The following is a 17,599-nucleotide window of genomic DNA, read 5'->3' on the forward strand; positions in this document are numbered from 1 at the left end:
AAGACTTAAATGTAGGCCGTGAAACCATAAGCATCTTAGAAGAAAACATAGGCAGTAAGCTCTCCGACATCTCTTGGAATAATATATTTGCTGATTTATCTCCACAGGGAAGTGAAATAATAGACAGGATAAACAAATGGGACTATATCAAACTAAAAAGCTTTTGCACATCTAAAGACAACAAGAATAGAATAAAAAGACAAACTACACAATGGGAAAACATATTTGACAATACGTCTGATAAGGGGTTAATAACCAAAATTTATAAAGAACTTGTAAATCTCAGCACCAGGAAGACAAACAATCCAATTCAAAAATGGGCAAAAGAGATGAATAGACACTTCTCCAAAGAGGACATACAGATGGCCAATAGGCATATGAAAAAATGCTCAACATCACTAATGATTAGAGAAATGCAAATTAAAACCACAATGAGATATCACCTCACACCAGCCAGAATGGCGCTCATTAACAAAACAACACAGAATAAGTGCTGGCGAGGATGTGGAGAAAAGGGAACCCTCCTGCACTGCTGGTGGGAATGCAGATTGGTGCAGCCACTGTGGAAAACAGTATGGAGATTCCTCAAAAAACTGAAAATCGAACTGCCTTTTGACCCAGCTATCCCACTTTTAGGAATATACCCCAAGGACACCATAGAACGGCTCCAAAAGGAGAAATGCACCCTCATGTTTATGGTAGCATTGTTCACAATAGCAAAGATCTGGAAACAGCCCAAGTGTCCGTCAGAGGATGAGTGGATTAAAAAGCTTTGGTACATATATACTATGGAATACTACTCAGCCATAAGAAATGATGATATCGGATCATTTACAATAACATGGATGGACCTTGATAACATTATACGGAGTGAAATAAGTAAATCAGAAAAAAACAAAACTATATGAATCTATACATAGAAGGGACATAAAAATGAGACTCAGAGACATGAACAAGAATGTGATGGCAACAGGGGTAGGGGGTGGAGGAGGGGGATGGGGTGAAGAAGGAGAGAAGGGTTGGGGGAGGGGAGGGGCACAAGAAAACCAGATAGAAGGTGACAGAAGATAATTTAACTTTGGGGGAGGGGTACACAGCACAATCAAATGTCAAAATAATCTAGAGATGTTTTCTTTCAATATATGTACCCTGATTTATCAATGTCACTGCATTTAATTTAATAAATAAACTTTAAAAAATACTCAAAGACAAATATGAGGTTATAAAGGAATAACAGCATGAGAGCAGATATAATTTCAGACCACGTATAACTTTTAAAAATATAATCAAGGCCTTGGCTGTTGCCTCAGTGGACAGAGTGCTGGTCCAGAGATGGACAATGGGGGTTTAATTCCTGGTCAAGGCACTCAGGAGAAGCAACCATCTGCTTTTCCCCCCACTCACTCTCTCCTTCTGTCCCTCTTCCCCTCCCACTTGGCTTGATTGGTTCCAGCGTGGCCCCAGGCAGTGAGGATAGCACAGTACTCGATAATTGGCACCAGATGGGTGTTGCCAAATGGATCCCTATGTGTGCACATCAGAAGTCTGCCTCACTATCTCTCCTCCTCTCACCTAAAAATAAATAAATAAATAAACAAATATATCTATATATATAAAATATCAAGGAAGTACAATAGGTTAAGTGATGTAATAGAGTGTTCAGGGGAAAATTAGTAAAATGAGAGGCAGAAAATGTGAAGAAATTACCCAGAATGCAACTTAGATAAGAAACTGAAAAATGTAAAATATTTTAATAAGAAAAGGAATTTTAAAAATCTTATTATATAATCATAGTTGTAGTAAAGGATAGAAGACATAATTTCTGAGGAACGTAAAATAAAGGGGAAAAATTTACACATACACACAAAATGGTGAAACTACACTACACCAAAGATGAAATACATGCATATTTATATAGTCACAGACAATAGTAGAGGATAGCAAAAGGAAAGGGATGGGAGTAAGTGGAGCTGGGTAAAGGGAAGAAAAATGGGGATGAAAAGAGACTTTGCTTAGAGCTGTGAGCACTCAATGCAGTGTGCAGATGATGTTTTATTGAGTTATACACTTGAAACCGGTATGGTTTTGTGAACCAGTGTCATCCCAATAGTCAATTAATAAAAAGGAGAGGGGAATTCAAGGAAAGAATACACACATAAACACAAAGTGGTGAAACTACACTACATCAAAGACCAAAATAAAATCTAAAGGCAGCCAGATAAAGACAGTTTTTTCAGGAAAAGCAGACTGAGAGCAGAACTGTCTAGAATAAAGAGCATCAGAATATAGTAGAATATTTTATTCGAAGTTCTGAGAGAATATAATAGTCAACCTAAAATTGTGTGTCTGTCAAATCTATCTCACAATAATAGGAATGAGCCTCACCTGTTGTGGCGCAGTGGATAAAGCATTGACCTGGAACGTTGAGGTCTCTGGTTCAAAACCCTGGGCTTGCCTGATCAAGGCACATATGGGAGTTGATGCTTCCTGCTCCTCCCACTTCTCTCTCTCTCTTTTCTAAAATGAATAAATAAAATCTTTAAAAAAAAAATAGAAATGAACTAAAGACATTTTCAGCTAAGTCAAAACTGTATTAGCTACCAAATCTTAAGTGAAGGAATTTATGATGGACATATTCCAGAAAGAAAAATAATAACAGAGAAGTCTAGGACGTAATAAAAGTGATGAATAAACAAATTTGGAAATTGTGAGTCTGTCAAACAAACATTGTATGCTTATATAATAGTATTTCCAGATTTGTCGATATTCTTCAAAGACTTATTAAGACAATTAAAATATTGAACAATAATATGTTACTCAAAGGATGTAATGTGAATTTAAGCATTCTACATTCTTGTGTAGCTAAGGAAATGGATTCAGATGAAGAAACTGAGGCACAAAAATGTTAAGTAACTTGTCCAAACTCCTACAATTCATCCTGAATTCTTTATTTTGAACTGAGGACTTTAAGCTGGAAAAAAAACTGAGGACAACAAATTGAGGTAATTTAAAATTTAAAATTTTGGTGCTGTCCTTGGCTGAGTACAAGACAATAGAAGGATTTAGTTTTCTGTCTCCCGTTTTCTTCATTTAGGTAATGAAATTAAAATTATTACAATAACCAACACGATAAACTCAAGAAGTTGAAAGTGTGTTTGCTTTAGCAGCACATATACTCTAATTGGCATACAGATATTGAATCATTATGTTGCATACCTGAAATTAATGTATTGTTATATGCCAATTATACCTCAATGGAAAGGAAGCTGAAAATTAGGTTACTCAAAGGATATATGTGAATGAATTCACTGGAAATAACCAAACAAATGAGGGAACAGACATGAGTAACAGCTTTTTCATCTTCCTGTGTCCTGCTCCCTAATTCATATAACTGCACTCAGAAAGAAAGGGCAAAGTGTCAGAGGAAAAACATGTCCATGTAAGTGTCCACAAAGGCAGCTGGTAGAAATTAGAGCTACTGCCATGGCAAAAGCCTCTCTTCCTTCTTAGCATAAAGTATATAAGGTATCTCTATCATGATTACTTTGGAGAGGATTTTGCATTGTGGCATCTTTAGACTGCTGTCACAGCAGAATTAATGTTTATAAAACAGCTTATATGCTAAGCATGCTTAATTCAACTAAACAAATCCCTGAAAATCTGCCAAAGGGAAAAAATCCATAAAGAATGAGAGAGCTGAAATTAATTACAGTTCTCCCTGATCAGATGGGCCCATCTGTTTGAAAACCCTTGTTTCCCTTTAATGATGGCATTGGCTGAATGAACTAACTAGGTGTGTTATGTTTAATATAGACTGTGATACTAAACTGGTTTTCAATAACAATGTGTAAACAGACCTGGACAAGTCCTTTACGTGGTAAAGAGTATGAGGAAATGGAATCAAAGTATGAATAGAGTCTGAGGAGGAAGTACCAACTAGTAGGCAAAAAGGTAGGAGGATGCAAGCAAGAATAGACAATACAACTACTGAAAAAGAAATGACTTCTATTCACAGGATACTCATAAAATCTGTTCTTTGCACAAATCAATTCAACAGTGTGTCCTAGTTTGATCAGTCAGCGTTAATTTAAATACAGTGTGTCTGTAAGTCATGGTGCACTTTTGACTGGTCACAGGAAAGCAACAAAAGACATTAGAAATGTGAAATCTGCACCAAATAAAAGGAAAACTCTCCCAGTTTCATACCTATTCAGTGCAGTTTGATGTGGGCTCACGAACAGATTTTTTAGGGCTCCTTAGGTAGCTATCCCGTATAGCCTCTACAGACTCGTCACTGACTGATGGCCTACCAGAATGGGGTTTCTCCACCAAACTGCCAGTTTCCTTCAACTGCTTATCCCACCGAGTAATGTTATTCCTATGTGGTGGCGCTTTGTTATAAATGTGCCGATATTCATGTTGTACTTTGGTCACGGATTCTAATTTAGTGAGCCACAGAACACACCGGACTTTCCTCTGTATTGTACACATCTCTACTGGCATGGCCGTGGGCTGCTCCGCTGTATACACGGTGTTACGTCATCATCTGCACATGTGCACATGCTACCACATCATCCTACAGAAACTGGGAAGGTTTTCCTTTTATTTGGTGCATATTTCACATTTCTATCGTCTTTTGTTGCTTTCCTGTGACCGGTCAAAAGTGCACCATGACTTTACGGACACACTGTAGTTGAAATACAATAATTTATTTTACAGTTACTAATATAAAATAAGTGGATGAAGTCACAAGAAGTCTTTTGATTAAAGCATGAAATAGGAAATTTAAATATAATTTACATTTTCAATCTTGCCTTTCTATTTATGAGTCACTGCTAATGTAGAGTTTCCATTATGTAATTAATGAGCTTTTAAGATTCCTGTAATTTCACACTTACTGAATTTGCATTAGTCCCTTCCAAGATTTATATAATTCTTATAAAATTCTTATAATCTTATTATAATGATTAGAGATCTTTCCACACCAAAAAACTAAACTGAGTTTTTCCGGTAGAAACTTTGAAAGGGAAAACTTAAATTATGACTTGGTGATTTTATCTTTGCATTCCATGTACTTTAGATACATATACTTAGGGTTGTCCATTTGTCTGTGGGCATGGTAAAGAGGCATAGATTTGTCAGACATACTGGTTCCTTTCTTGTTCAATTAAAATTAAGCTGAGAGAGTTTTACAGCACAAAACAGATGGATTCACTTAAATAATTTCCTTCCAGTATTGTTTGTCATCGCTGTTCGATTGCCCAAAGTTCCTTGTGTCTTGACACACATTTTTTCATGCTCTCGGGAGCAAGAAATTAAAACTGAATTACTCAAAGGACTTGGCATTGTAGAATTTTTTAAAGTTATAGTTCAAATTTTTTAGTTTTAAATGTCTTAAAATATTTCACATTAGGGCAGTCTCAGTTATTTAAAAATTTATTATTTCATGAGCTAAATCTCTTCCCTGGAGTCTCTTTAAATTACTCAAATATAAAATGAAGATAAACATTTGTGAGAGAATGCATATTTATCTGAATCCCTTCACCATTGTGTGTGTGTGTAAATGTGTGAGTTTGATATATAGTATTGATGAAATTTCGATGTCATACAATTCTCTAACATTAGACATGACAATGCTTAAACTACCTTAGAAAATAATGTGTTTTTTAAACTCAAAAGAAGAACCTTTTGCCCATTTCCTTGGAGTAGCCTGTTCCTGTGTTTGAAATAGTCTGTCCTTTCTAGAAAGAATACTTGGTTATTCTCTGCCCTTACCTCTCTCCATGTTTTTGAAGACTAATATGTAAACATGTGCCCATTTCCTATGGCAGTCGCTCTGTTTTTAAAACTTTAAGTAAATTATGATAATGCACACTGTGAGAAATAGTAGTTTGATTTGGGAAAGAAAGGAATTTGTATGTTTACACCTTATCTTCTTACCTTACAAAATAAAAATATCCCAGCTTTTCATGGTTGTTGCCAAGACTCTTGCTTGTTAGAAGTGTTCAAAATATGTAGACTCACATACTACAAAAGCTAAGGGCTTCTCTTCTGTTTCAAGGTTTATTTTAAATTTTATCCCCGGCGGTAAATTTGGAGACTTAAGGTTTGCTTATTTATTTAAGTTTAGTTCATTTGTGAGTTCTTGGAACTTTAATCATTGAGTGGATTTTTAAGTTTAAGAGAGAATTTTATTTTTCTGGGAATGTCAGCTGGCATCTACTAGAAATTAGCAATGAAAAGCAATCACTTCTCTCATACATGGCCTTCAGAAAATATGTCAAGATAAAAATATGCAATATTTCCACAGGCTTTGTAAAAAACGTGATAGAAACTTGTCAGAAACTCAAAGTTACCTACCAAAATAATTAGGAGAATGCCTAAAGCAATGCCTATCAGGAGGCTCTTTTAATAAGACACAACAATTAAAACCTTGCCTAGGCTTACACCTTTATAAGAGCCTTTCCCAGCAACCTCTCTGACCAGGTTCCCAGTCTCAGATCAAGCAATTGGCCTTAGCTTAGCAAAGAGGCCAAGAGGGAATACCACATCCTACCCCATCCAGCTCCTTAATGGCTCTACTGCTTTTTTCTAAGATCTCTGGAGACTCAGTTGGCTGTAATCACACAGATAGTCTAAATTAAACTAGTCCTTTTCAACCTTTTTTTTTTAAACATCAAAGCACACATATATCTGTAGTAACACATGAATACAATGTCATATAGCTATGTAGAAATGGGAAGGGATTTAGAGCTTATTGAAATGTTCATTTCCTTTATTTTACAAAATTATATAAATATAATAAAATTTATAACAAATTTAATATTAGAGACAGTATTAAAAATGAAATTAATTTTGGGACCTCCCAATAAAGCCTTAGTACTTGACAGGGTCCCCAAAACACAGTTGGCATGCACCCAACAACAGGTTGATTGGAAAACACTAAGATAAATATTTAGTGACCTTAATCTTCTTTTGGTTTAAGAGATTATGTGAGGTGATGGCTTGTCAGTATCTTTGGTAAAATAGGTAAACCTTCTCAGTAGAAGGAGAAACCAAAATTAAACCCATAAGGCATGTCACTGTCCAGAGCAATTCACATGCTGCCTAGCAGTTAATGGATTTTTATTCTTCAGTGGGTAGTCTGATAGAACGATGAGCTAATAGACCACATTTTACAAGAATAGCTGGCCCCACACCAGTGCTCCGACTTACTAGCACTGTGACACTGGGAAGGTTACTTCACCTCTCTGCAACAGCATGATTACAGTTAGGTTTAAAGGCAGGGGATTGATCTGTTGATCACCAATCAACAGTAAAAATAATTGAGAAAAGGACTAGGAGGGGTTGCTGGTCTCCACTCTGAATTAAAGAAAGAGTAGGATTTCTCCTCTTTTAAAACTAAACTAAAATAACAAGACACTTAAAATTACAAAAGCCTTTCAGCAAGCTTCATATTCCTTTCAGTGGACCATATTCCTTTAGGTGTGACAAACAAAACTTGGGAGAACTGGACGTTGGAAGCCGACTAAGCCAGTTGCCAGTTCACCACCCATATTGTTTGATGATATTGTATTTCCCCATGTATAAGACACACCCTTTTTTGAAAAATGTGGGGTCTAAAATGGGGTGTGTCTTACACAGTGGTTGTAGGTTTTTACTTGCATTTCCTGCTTTTTCACACTTATTTTTGCATTCATTGTTGAAGACAGTGATTCGTCATCAGACACAGATGAGGACGAGCTAATGGAAGAGAAGTTTGATAGTGATGAGGAGTTGTATGAATTTTATGATGAATAAAACTTGAGTTTAGCAACTTTATGTAATAGATATTTTTCCAAATTTGGGGCCCCAAAATTAAGGTGCATCTAATGGGAAATATGGTATGTGAGCTGCTGGCTGTATATTACCCCAGAGTGGTGAGACATAGAAAACAACTTGTATTGATTTTATTTTATTTGCTTTATAGGAGATTGTCCAGCCATAAAATTATGAAAATCAGTAAGCAGGTAGTTGTTCTGAAGCTATTCCTCTCTTTTCTTCAAATTGCAAGTGTAGGCTGCTTACATTTCTTGAAAGGAAATTCAAGACATCGTTCCTTGTCCTCCTACATCAGCACAGGAAATCTAATTCAGTGGTCCATAAAATAGTTACCATCAAGAGTAGACAGTTGGGCACAAATAACCACACTTAAAATTTAAGCTTGAGGCCTATTGTTTGATCTAAAAGAGATTATGTTACATTTTTTAATGTTTTCTTCAGATATTACTCTGATGAAATATGACTTCACACCCAAAACAGTCATTCACTGTGGATGGTTAACTGCCTCTCAAAAAATGTATCTTCTTTATTTACATATTTTAAGCATTGAATGCCTACAAAACTCTGCTCCCGACATGTTAATATTAAAAATAATACCTGCTCCTCTTGTTGCTAAAAGCAACTTCACAACCTATGAGAAGGCAAACATATGAGAAAATGTTAACCATTATCCTTGTGTTAGAATAACAAGAGGCAAAAAAATCCTTCTGTCCTGAAACTACTCAGGACACTGAGGCTTTCACTAAATTTGCCAAAATTGCCTCCAATGATTTCATGATGATTCATTTGCTCGCATTTGATGCTGTCGAGACACCCCCACATACACCCCGTCTCCAGATGGTGGCGTACAGAGGCTAGCCCATGGACTGAGGACTCATGTGGTCCTTACTGAGTTAAAAGGAGTCCAAGGTAAAGTTTAAGATTTGCAAGTTTGGATTCCAAAGACATTTATTTTGACTTAATGACTCTCTGTTTCTCAGGTGCCCTTGCTAAAATTTCACCTCTTTCATCGCCCTGTTCCTCACCTCTCCAAGGGACTCCGGCCAGCAGTCCCGTCAGCAAAATTTCTACAGTTCAGTTTCCAGAATCTGCCAACACAACTGCCAAACAAGGCCTAGGTTCTCACAGGGCCTTAACTTACACCCAGAGTGCCCCTGACCTGTCTCCTCAGATAACGATTCCACCTGTTGTATGTAGCAGGTAAGGGTTTATATGTTCTTGACTGGAGTTTAATAATAAAACTAATACTGTTTCTCCTTTTAGGAACATCATCAGCAATCCACATAGCTATATGTGTATGTTTGCCAGAGTTCTTGACAGGAAATATAGGATAATGTGATTTTTGTTGAATAGGATGTAATAGAAACTTAATTTTTCTGTGGTTTTCTATTAAAAAATGTTTAGAGTGCATATGGGCCATATTCCTAATCTTTGGAAATGGTATAAAATAATTAGTTGTATAGTCTATCTGCTTAATGATAAAAAATGCATAAAGCATATATTTTAAAAAGTCATATCAATAATTTGGTATTTTGTTGAAATATCTTTTACTTGTTCTCCAGGGAGGATTTTATATTTATTTTAAAGGCATTTTATCTTAAGTTTGCAGTGCCTGTTTTAACTTTGATTATTTGCAAATAACATGGTACTTTATGGCAGAACTCAAGTAGGTCTCAGAATGCAAATAAACAATTGCTTGTACTGATCTATCATATTTAAAAAGAATTATAAAGCATTGTCTTTTCATAGAAGTTAGAAAAGAGGGCCAACATTTTGCCAACATTATCACTAAAAAAGAAATACCCCCTCTTATCGATTTACATAGTGTTGTTCTTCAGTAATAGCTTAATCCAGAATAATTGATCTTAAAGCATTACAATATTTCTTTAAGTAGAAAAGAGTTGAATGTTTTAAAACTCTTTTAAAAGTTTAAGTATAATTATAAAAATGCTTTGAAGAAAACACTTTCTTATCTAAAGTTGATGATGATAGCCATTTGAAGAGATTAGTTACATGTTAGTCTAATATCACATGTTTCACAGATTTGAACAGTATTTTCAGTTTTAAATTTCATAAGTTTCATGTTCAGGTATTTGTTTATATTTATTAATTTTTTAGAGCAGATCATTTGTTTATAAAGTTTATTGAGTGAATATTTTTCAGTTTAGAATCTTTATTTTTACTTCCTTTGTCTTTACAAATATTTTAAAGAAAAAAAATCATTTTTTTTGTTTGGTCTTTTGGCCACAGTTACAGGAAAAGTTCTTCTACCCTTTAAAAGTTATTCTGCTGTTCTCTCTTTGATAGCTTTTCTAATAAGTTAATTTCTATAGGATGTTAATCCCATCTTTTCCCCCTACCAAAAAAGAGGCACAATCTGTGGTAAAGTATACATATATTTCCCTTTTAGTGAGCCACAATACACATGACTTTATTAAAAGCTCTGAAAAGTCCTGAAAGAAAACTTCTTGATTTTTGTTTCATTTAGCATCTTCAGAGTTTATTTGACCACAGAACCAATTTCTTTAGGTTAACACCCAATAATTGCCCATGCAGCTAGTGTTTGGTTCTTAAGGGGAACACTCTTAAGAAACACTTTTCGAGGTATGCATCTGAGCCAAAAAGAAGCCCAGTGGAGTGTCAGCATCAAGGACATCTGCTTCCAGTGTTCCTAGGAAGACTGTCCCACTGTGGCCTCCAGATTTACATGATATAAGTCACCTAAAGAAAGAAGAAAGATGTTCAGAAAAGATCTACCACTCACACAGCTTTTCTCATTACGATCTATTTTTTGTATTCTTAGTTGGAAGAATATAATGGGATTTCTATTAAAAAAAAAAAGTCTTTTGGAGAAAAACAAGGCAATTTCACTGCCTACTTGTTCAGTAATGTTTATAAATCCAGTAGTGTGTGTTTTATTTGTTTGGGCTTTATAAATCTATAATTCAAACCATGTTTTATTATTGCCTTCAAGGCAGCCACCCATGTAGGCCCAGAGAGTTCCAGAAACACACAACTAATTATTGTGGTTTCCCCTGCTGAACTCGAAGAGTTTGGCGTTGAATCCCATTGTCTTGGCTGCTGTAACATCTGTGCAACAAGCTCTTTTTTTGGCAAAAAGAGGTAGTCAGTTTGAACTACTAATTTAAATGTTCCTTTTAAGTATTATCTTGCAATGAAAAATCTTAAAACTAATAAACGCCGCTTTTACTAAGTTTCATTTAAGAATGTAAGCACATCACTGGCATCTACTTTGTTTCCTTTGGTCCTGTCGTTTTCTTTTGATTCCCTAAATCAAACTGATGGGATTTCATAATTAAAAATATTTTGTGCGTGTTGCTTTTCCACTTACTTTCAAGGCTTGAAAAATAAATTAACTTAGGATGAGAATACTTTCTAACTAGAAAGTGTTTATCTCCACTACATGTAGAAGCACATTCAGGGGAAAAAGAAGTGATGAGATATTAATTATATTATAAACTGTCATTCACATCTTTTCCTTTTAGAGTAATCTGTGGTTAAAGAACAAATAGAAACCCTCTAAGACCCTTTGTAATATTAGGCAGAAGGAAGGAGCCCAGAAGCAAAATGCAGAATTAAAATCTAACCATGAAACTCTACACAGGATAAGTGGGAGGGGAAATTTGCCAGGCCCTTGTGGGATCATTTTTAAATTTATGATCCAGTTCAAACTGTTTAGAAAGCAAAGGTATCCTGTATCCTCCAACCAGCTCTGTTTAAGGTGCCACCTCTCAGGCACCTTATTTTTCTCAGTTACCTACCATGTACCCTCTTTACCTGTTTTTCTCAACTTGCAACCTATGAAGTCATTTTGCATTCAACTTCCGATAAAATGTACTTTTTTTTTTAAGTGAGAGGAGAGGAGATAGACAGACTCCCACATGCACCCCACCTGGATCCACCTGGCAAGCCCCCTAACGGATGATTCCCCTTTTGGGTCCATACTCAGCAACAGAGCTATATTTTTTAGCACCTGAGGTGGAGGCTCAATGGAGCCATACTCAACACCCGAGCCAACTCACTCAAGTCAATTGAGCCATGGCTACTGGAGGCATAGAGAGAAAGAGAAAGAAAGAAGTGGGAGGGGGAGGGGTGGAAAAGCAGATAGTCGCTTCTCCTGTGTGACCAGGAATCAAACCCAGGACTTCACACTCTGGGCTGACACTGTGCTACTGAGCCAACTGGCCAGGGCTACCTTTTTATTTTGTTTGTTTATCTCCTTAGGGCCTTAACAGGTAGCTGATCAATCTAAAAAAAATTTTTTTCAGGCAAAAAATAAAATTCATATACTATTATAGTATTTTTACACATAAAATTTTTTCTTAAAAAGCTCTTTGCACATAAAATTAAGCCATAGAACTAAATCTAATGAGGTTTTTACCCAGGCACAAATGGATTCTACTGGGGAGGATATTTTTGACCAAATTCATATTGGCACCTCCATAATCACTACTGTAAGTAGGTAACAGGCTATCCTCTGAGTAATGAAAGGACATTATGCGGGTAGCTTTACTTCTAGTGTAGACTACGGAGGAGGATGAGAGTGGAATGCAGCTTCTTATCCTTTATATTGATTATGTTCTCGAAAAAGAACACAGTACTCTGCATATCAGCATCCCTCTAGACAAAATTAGCTTTTCCCTCAAACAAATAAAAGGTAGAAATATTTGACTATTGTTATCTATCTTAATGTATACATAGATGGTGTGTAGTACCTGTGATTTGTTGAAAAAGAATATACTTACAGCTGTTGCAAACTTTCTCAGCTGCGGCAGGCCATACTCCCAAGGGGATCAGGCTGACGGGCCCCTGGAGAGAAGCAGGACAGCCATGCAGACACCCAGAAGAACGGGTAATTCTCTATTTGAATTCTGTTTCTCAAAATGGTCATGACTTTCTTTTTTTTTTAATTGAAAAGATAAGACATGTTCCTGATTTTTTTAGATTAAAATTTTTAGAAGACAAAGATATCAAAACTATCCATAATTTTAATACCTAGAGTTAGTTAATCATGGGTAAAATGTTGGTGCAAAGCTGCCCAAAATGTTTCTATATATATATAATATCATGAAAAGACAGTTTAGATAATGTGTAGTATAGAAATGTTCTTTTATCTTGGACATTTAGAGATGCATCCATGTCAGGGTAGTCTCTGGAGATCTCCATGCAGACCCTGAGCAACGACTCTGCTTAGATCACTGTAAGCTTATATAAAACATAGTTTTTTCCTTGAGGCAGTATTATGGAGATAGTAAGAACACAGGCTTTGGAGGCAGGTTTATATTCTGATTGAGCTACCTATAACTTTGTAATCTCCGTGCCTCGGTTCCTTCATCTGTAGAATGGGAATAATGATAGAATTACCAAAACAGATTAAAGTTAAAATAAATTTAAAACAGAATTAACGATGAAAAAAGGTGAAAGGATTAGCCAAAAAACATTATATATATACATATATATATACATGTGTGTGTGTATAGATATATATAGATATATATCTATATAGATATATATATATAAAACACATAGACACAGGTATCAATGTGGTGATAGCCAGAGGGAAAGGGGGGTGGCAGTAGGTAGAGGGGGCAAAGAGTAAGGAATTGGGGGTAGAAAGAGACTTTGCTTGGGGTAGAGGGGATACAATGACATTTACAGATGGTATTTTATTGAATTGTAGTCTGTATGGTTTTGCAAATGAATGTCATTCCAATAAATCCAATTGATAAAAACACTTTTTAAAAAATAGAATCATAAAAATAAAATAAATTTTTTTAAAAAAATGTGTGCCTTCTCCTACCCTATGATCCTATATTCTTGGTGTGTACAAGCTCATGAAAGCAATAGTTCCCCAAGTTGGCCTAAACCCTATATTTACTGCTTGCATTTTAGGAATAGTCACTTAAGATGGGACTCCTTTTTGTTGTCAGTTTCATAATCAGCTGTTCTCTTTCCATTTCAGATGACACTGCTCAAGTTACCTCTGATTATGAAACCAATAATAACAGTGATAGCAGTGATATTGTACAGAATGAAGATGAGACTGAGTGCTCAAGAGAGCCGCTGAGGAAAGCATCGGCTTGTAGCACCTACGCGCCCGAGACCATGATATTCCTGGTAGCCCCATATCACTTCACTCATTTGTTTACTTGAGAAATCACCTTCTGTTACAGGGATTGGCTTAGAGGAAGATCCCAGAATCTTTTGATTTGTAGCTCTATCTCATTTGGATTTTACATGGATTATAGCTCTACCCATATATATGAATATAATATTTCCCTATTCAAGTCTTATGATCTCTTAATGATTCTTTTTCTTAATGAACAAAAACATATTCATCTCCACAAATGATTATAGACATTTCTTATTCCAAACTAAAAGTGTAAATATACATAGGAAAAAATGAATCATTTCATTCAGTCAAGTACTGTTTTATAGCTGTCAATCAATACAGTGAACTGTGTTGGCTGTCTTAGGGCATCTGTTGTCCTTTTTCTAGCACCTCAGAAAGTGAGCCAATATTTATTTCCTTTGTCATATTAAATCAAGTTTACATTGACACTTGCTACCCATTAAAATATCCTTTAATAATGATTTATTTTAGGTTTAAAGTGATCCATTTATAGAAGATAAAAGCATAATTGAGTCCGATTAATCTGGGGAGCCAGCAAATGGTAGAAAATAGCGACTGTCATGTGATTATCAGTTACTGCTACTCTCATTTTTCTTCAACCTGACTTACCATTTATGCTTTTAAGTCAAAGAGATTTTCAGATAAATTAATTTATTTATTTTCGTATTGTTATTTATTTTTCTTTTCTTGGTAAATGTACCCTTAAGAATGTCCTTATTTAGGAACAATTATAAAATGTTGCTACATCTGTACAGTACATGTTTCTTTGGAAATCATACATCACATGAATTAAACTAAAATCACTGGAAAAATAAAATAAAATAAAATCACTGGAAAATGTGGCTGCTGTCATTCTGCAGGATTAATGCTAATTTTGAAGTAGTAATACAAATTTGACCAATTAGAATGAGGGTGATTAAGCCCCCCCCCACTCATGAGTTTCTTTTGAGAGTCCAATGTAAGCCAGGAATGCTCATCTCAGAAAATTTTACATAAATATATAAAGAGAGAAATTTACATACAATTTTAAAGTGTTCTGAAACTTTTGATTCTTTATTTAGGTATCCCACAATAGACTCAAAAGCACTTATGTTAATTTGTGGAAGAAACATCCTTTTTTTTTCTTTTCTTTGCTGGCTTGCTTTTTTATTTTTTGCTATAGCATGTATGAACCAACAAAGGCAGGCACCTAACAGTGCCAAATTCATGGCCTGAAACAGCATCAGGACCTTTTCTCCTTACTTTGAGGCCAGTGTCATGTTCATCTTGATTTTTTTTTTAGAGCCCACCCATTCAGTCAGACATTATTTCAAGTAAACTCAGTTGTTGAATTGAACTTACCAAAGCATGAATTACTTTGTAGCAATATTATATGTTGTTAACAATGCTTTCATTTTTTTTATAGGACAAACCAGTTCTTGCTCCTGAACCTCTTGTCATGGGTAACTTGGACTCAATTATGGACCAGCTAAATACTTGGAATTTTCCAATTTTTGATTTGGTGGAAAAAATAGGAAGAAAATGTGGCCGTATACTTAGTCAAGTAAGAAATGCATTCATACCTTTGACTTTAAATGCAGAAAAAACAATTCCTTGGTTGGTTAGAGCTCTGTACATGCTTGATGCCAGTGGCGGGTAGTAGGCACAGAAAGGAAATTTTAGTACACAACATTCCATAGATTTCTTGGTCCTGGATTAACAAATGTAATTTGCACTTTAAGTGAGTAAAATACCATATTCTTCAATGAAAGGATGTATTTTTGGGAAGAAGCAGGGATACACAAGCAAGATAGAGAAATGATCTAAAATCCATAGAATTCAGTAGAAGAAAAACTGACACAAACTCTCAAAAGAAGAAAGTTACCTACTTATAAACACAAATTTATTGTAACTATTTTCATTAATTATTTTCTAAACTTTTTGACTATTATAGTGCTTAAGCCTTATCAAAACTAAGATATTATGCTTAGTTTTTCCCCTGTGCTATGAGAAACACACCAAATAGAGTTCTCTGGATATTAATATGGAAACAACCTTAATGTATTACAAAAGTATAAAGTATAGGATATAGCTGCATAATTAGCTTTTTAATATTTTTTTCCTTAAACTAAACTATTTTCAAGATTTCCCAAATAAACAGATATTTCTCTGAGGGAAAAAAAATACAGAAATTAAGAATTAGTATGTTCTCAATAAGCAAAACAAAACAATGAATTTACTCTATTATCAAAGTATACACTCTTAATTAAAAGGGATAATACACCCTGGCCAGTTGGTTCAGCAGTAGAGTATCAGCCCAGCATGTGAATATCCCAGGTTCAATTCTTGGTCAGGACATACAAGTGAAGTGCCCATCTGCTTCTTCACCCCCCCCTCACTTCTCTCTCTCTCTCTCTTCTCCTCCCCTCCTGAAGCTTGATTAGAGTGAGTTGGCCCCAGGCGCTGAGGATGGTTCTGTGGCCTCTACCTCAGGCACTAAAAAATGGCTCAGGTGACAATGGATCAAGGGCCCCAGATGGGCAGAGCATCACCCCCTCGTGGGCTTACCTAGTGGATTTCGGTTGGGGTGCATGCAAGAATCTGTCTCTGCCTCCCTGCCTCTCACTAAAATAAAAACAAAATAAGAAAAGGATAATATAATAATACTTAGTAGCTTATTTAAAAATGTTTTAGGTGAGTTCTTATAGATTTAGTAAATATCACAACAAAGATACTAAAGCCTACCAAACTTTTTAATATAAGTCACAGAGTAGGATTCAGGACCCAGATTTATTATTGCCACAACACTCCCTGCAAAACACTAGAAGAGAAGTCACTTATTTTTTTTTTTTTTTTTTTTTTTTGCATTTTTCTGAAGCTGGAAACAGGGAGAGACAGTCAGACTCCCGCATGCGCCCGACCGGGATCCACCCGGCACACCCACCAGGGGGCGACGCTCTGCCCACCAGGGGGCGATGCTCTGCCCATCCTGGGCGTCGCCATGTTGCGACCAGAGCCACTCTAGCGCCTGGGGCAGAGGCCACAGAGCCATCCCCAGCACCCGGGCCATCTTTGCTCCAATGGAGCCTTGGCTGCGGGAGGGGAAGAGAGAGACAGAGAGGAAGGCGCGGCGGAGGGGTGGAGAAGCAAATGGGCGCTTCTCCTATGTGCCCTGGCCGGGAATCGAACCCGGGTCCTCCGCACGCTAGGCCGACGCTCTACCGCTGAGCCAACCGGCCAGGGCTGAGAAGTCACTTATTACCCTTATTTCTACTTTACATATCAGAGACAGTCTTTGTTTGAACCTCTCAGCCAGTATCTAAGTATAGAACTTCAGGATGAAGATTCCTGATCCATGAAAGTATGAAGGAAGAAGATAGTGGGACCTTTTCTTCTATAGTTCAGTTCCACAAACAAGTATTAATCTAGTTTCAAGAAGAAAAATTTGTTCCTGCCTTAAGGAACTCCCGTTCTAGTAGGGAAATGAGATGTCAAAATAATGACAGTTCATGCTACATACAAAAGAAGTATGCTAAAAGGATTAATGGAATATGAAACTCAGTATAATTACAAAATCAATATAATATGCAGGCATTGCCTCTGCTAGACTTTATCCTGACCATGAACACGTTGAAGACTAAAACT

The 17,599-nt window shown here is 36.0% G+C and overlaps 1 protein-coding gene across 2 annotated transcripts in view; it reads left to right on the forward strand.

Annotated features, from left to right (window-relative positions):
* The window catches only part of PDE3A (phosphodiesterase 3A), a 326,308-nt gene that overhangs the window by 281,841 nt on the left and 26,868 nt on the right, over positions 1–17,599 (forward strand). For both annotated transcript variants that reach the window (XM_066264580.1, XM_066264581.1), the window contains exons 6-9: positions 8,802–9,021; positions 12,609–12,694; positions 13,805–13,959; positions 15,381–15,518. In XM_066264580.1, coding sequence (XP_066120677.1) covers positions 8,802–9,021; positions 12,609–12,694; positions 13,805–13,959; positions 15,381–15,518 — 599 coding nt within the window. The remainder of the gene's footprint in view (positions 1–8,801; positions 9,022–12,608; positions 12,695–13,804; positions 13,960–15,380; positions 15,519–17,599) is intronic.

Source organism: Saccopteryx bilineata, chromosome 1 (assembly GCF_036850765.1).
Source record: "Saccopteryx bilineata isolate mSacBil1 chromosome 1, mSacBil1_pri_phased_curated, whole genome shotgun sequence".
Taxonomy (NCBI): Eukaryota; Metazoa; Chordata; class Mammalia; order Chiroptera; family Emballonuridae; genus Saccopteryx; species Saccopteryx bilineata.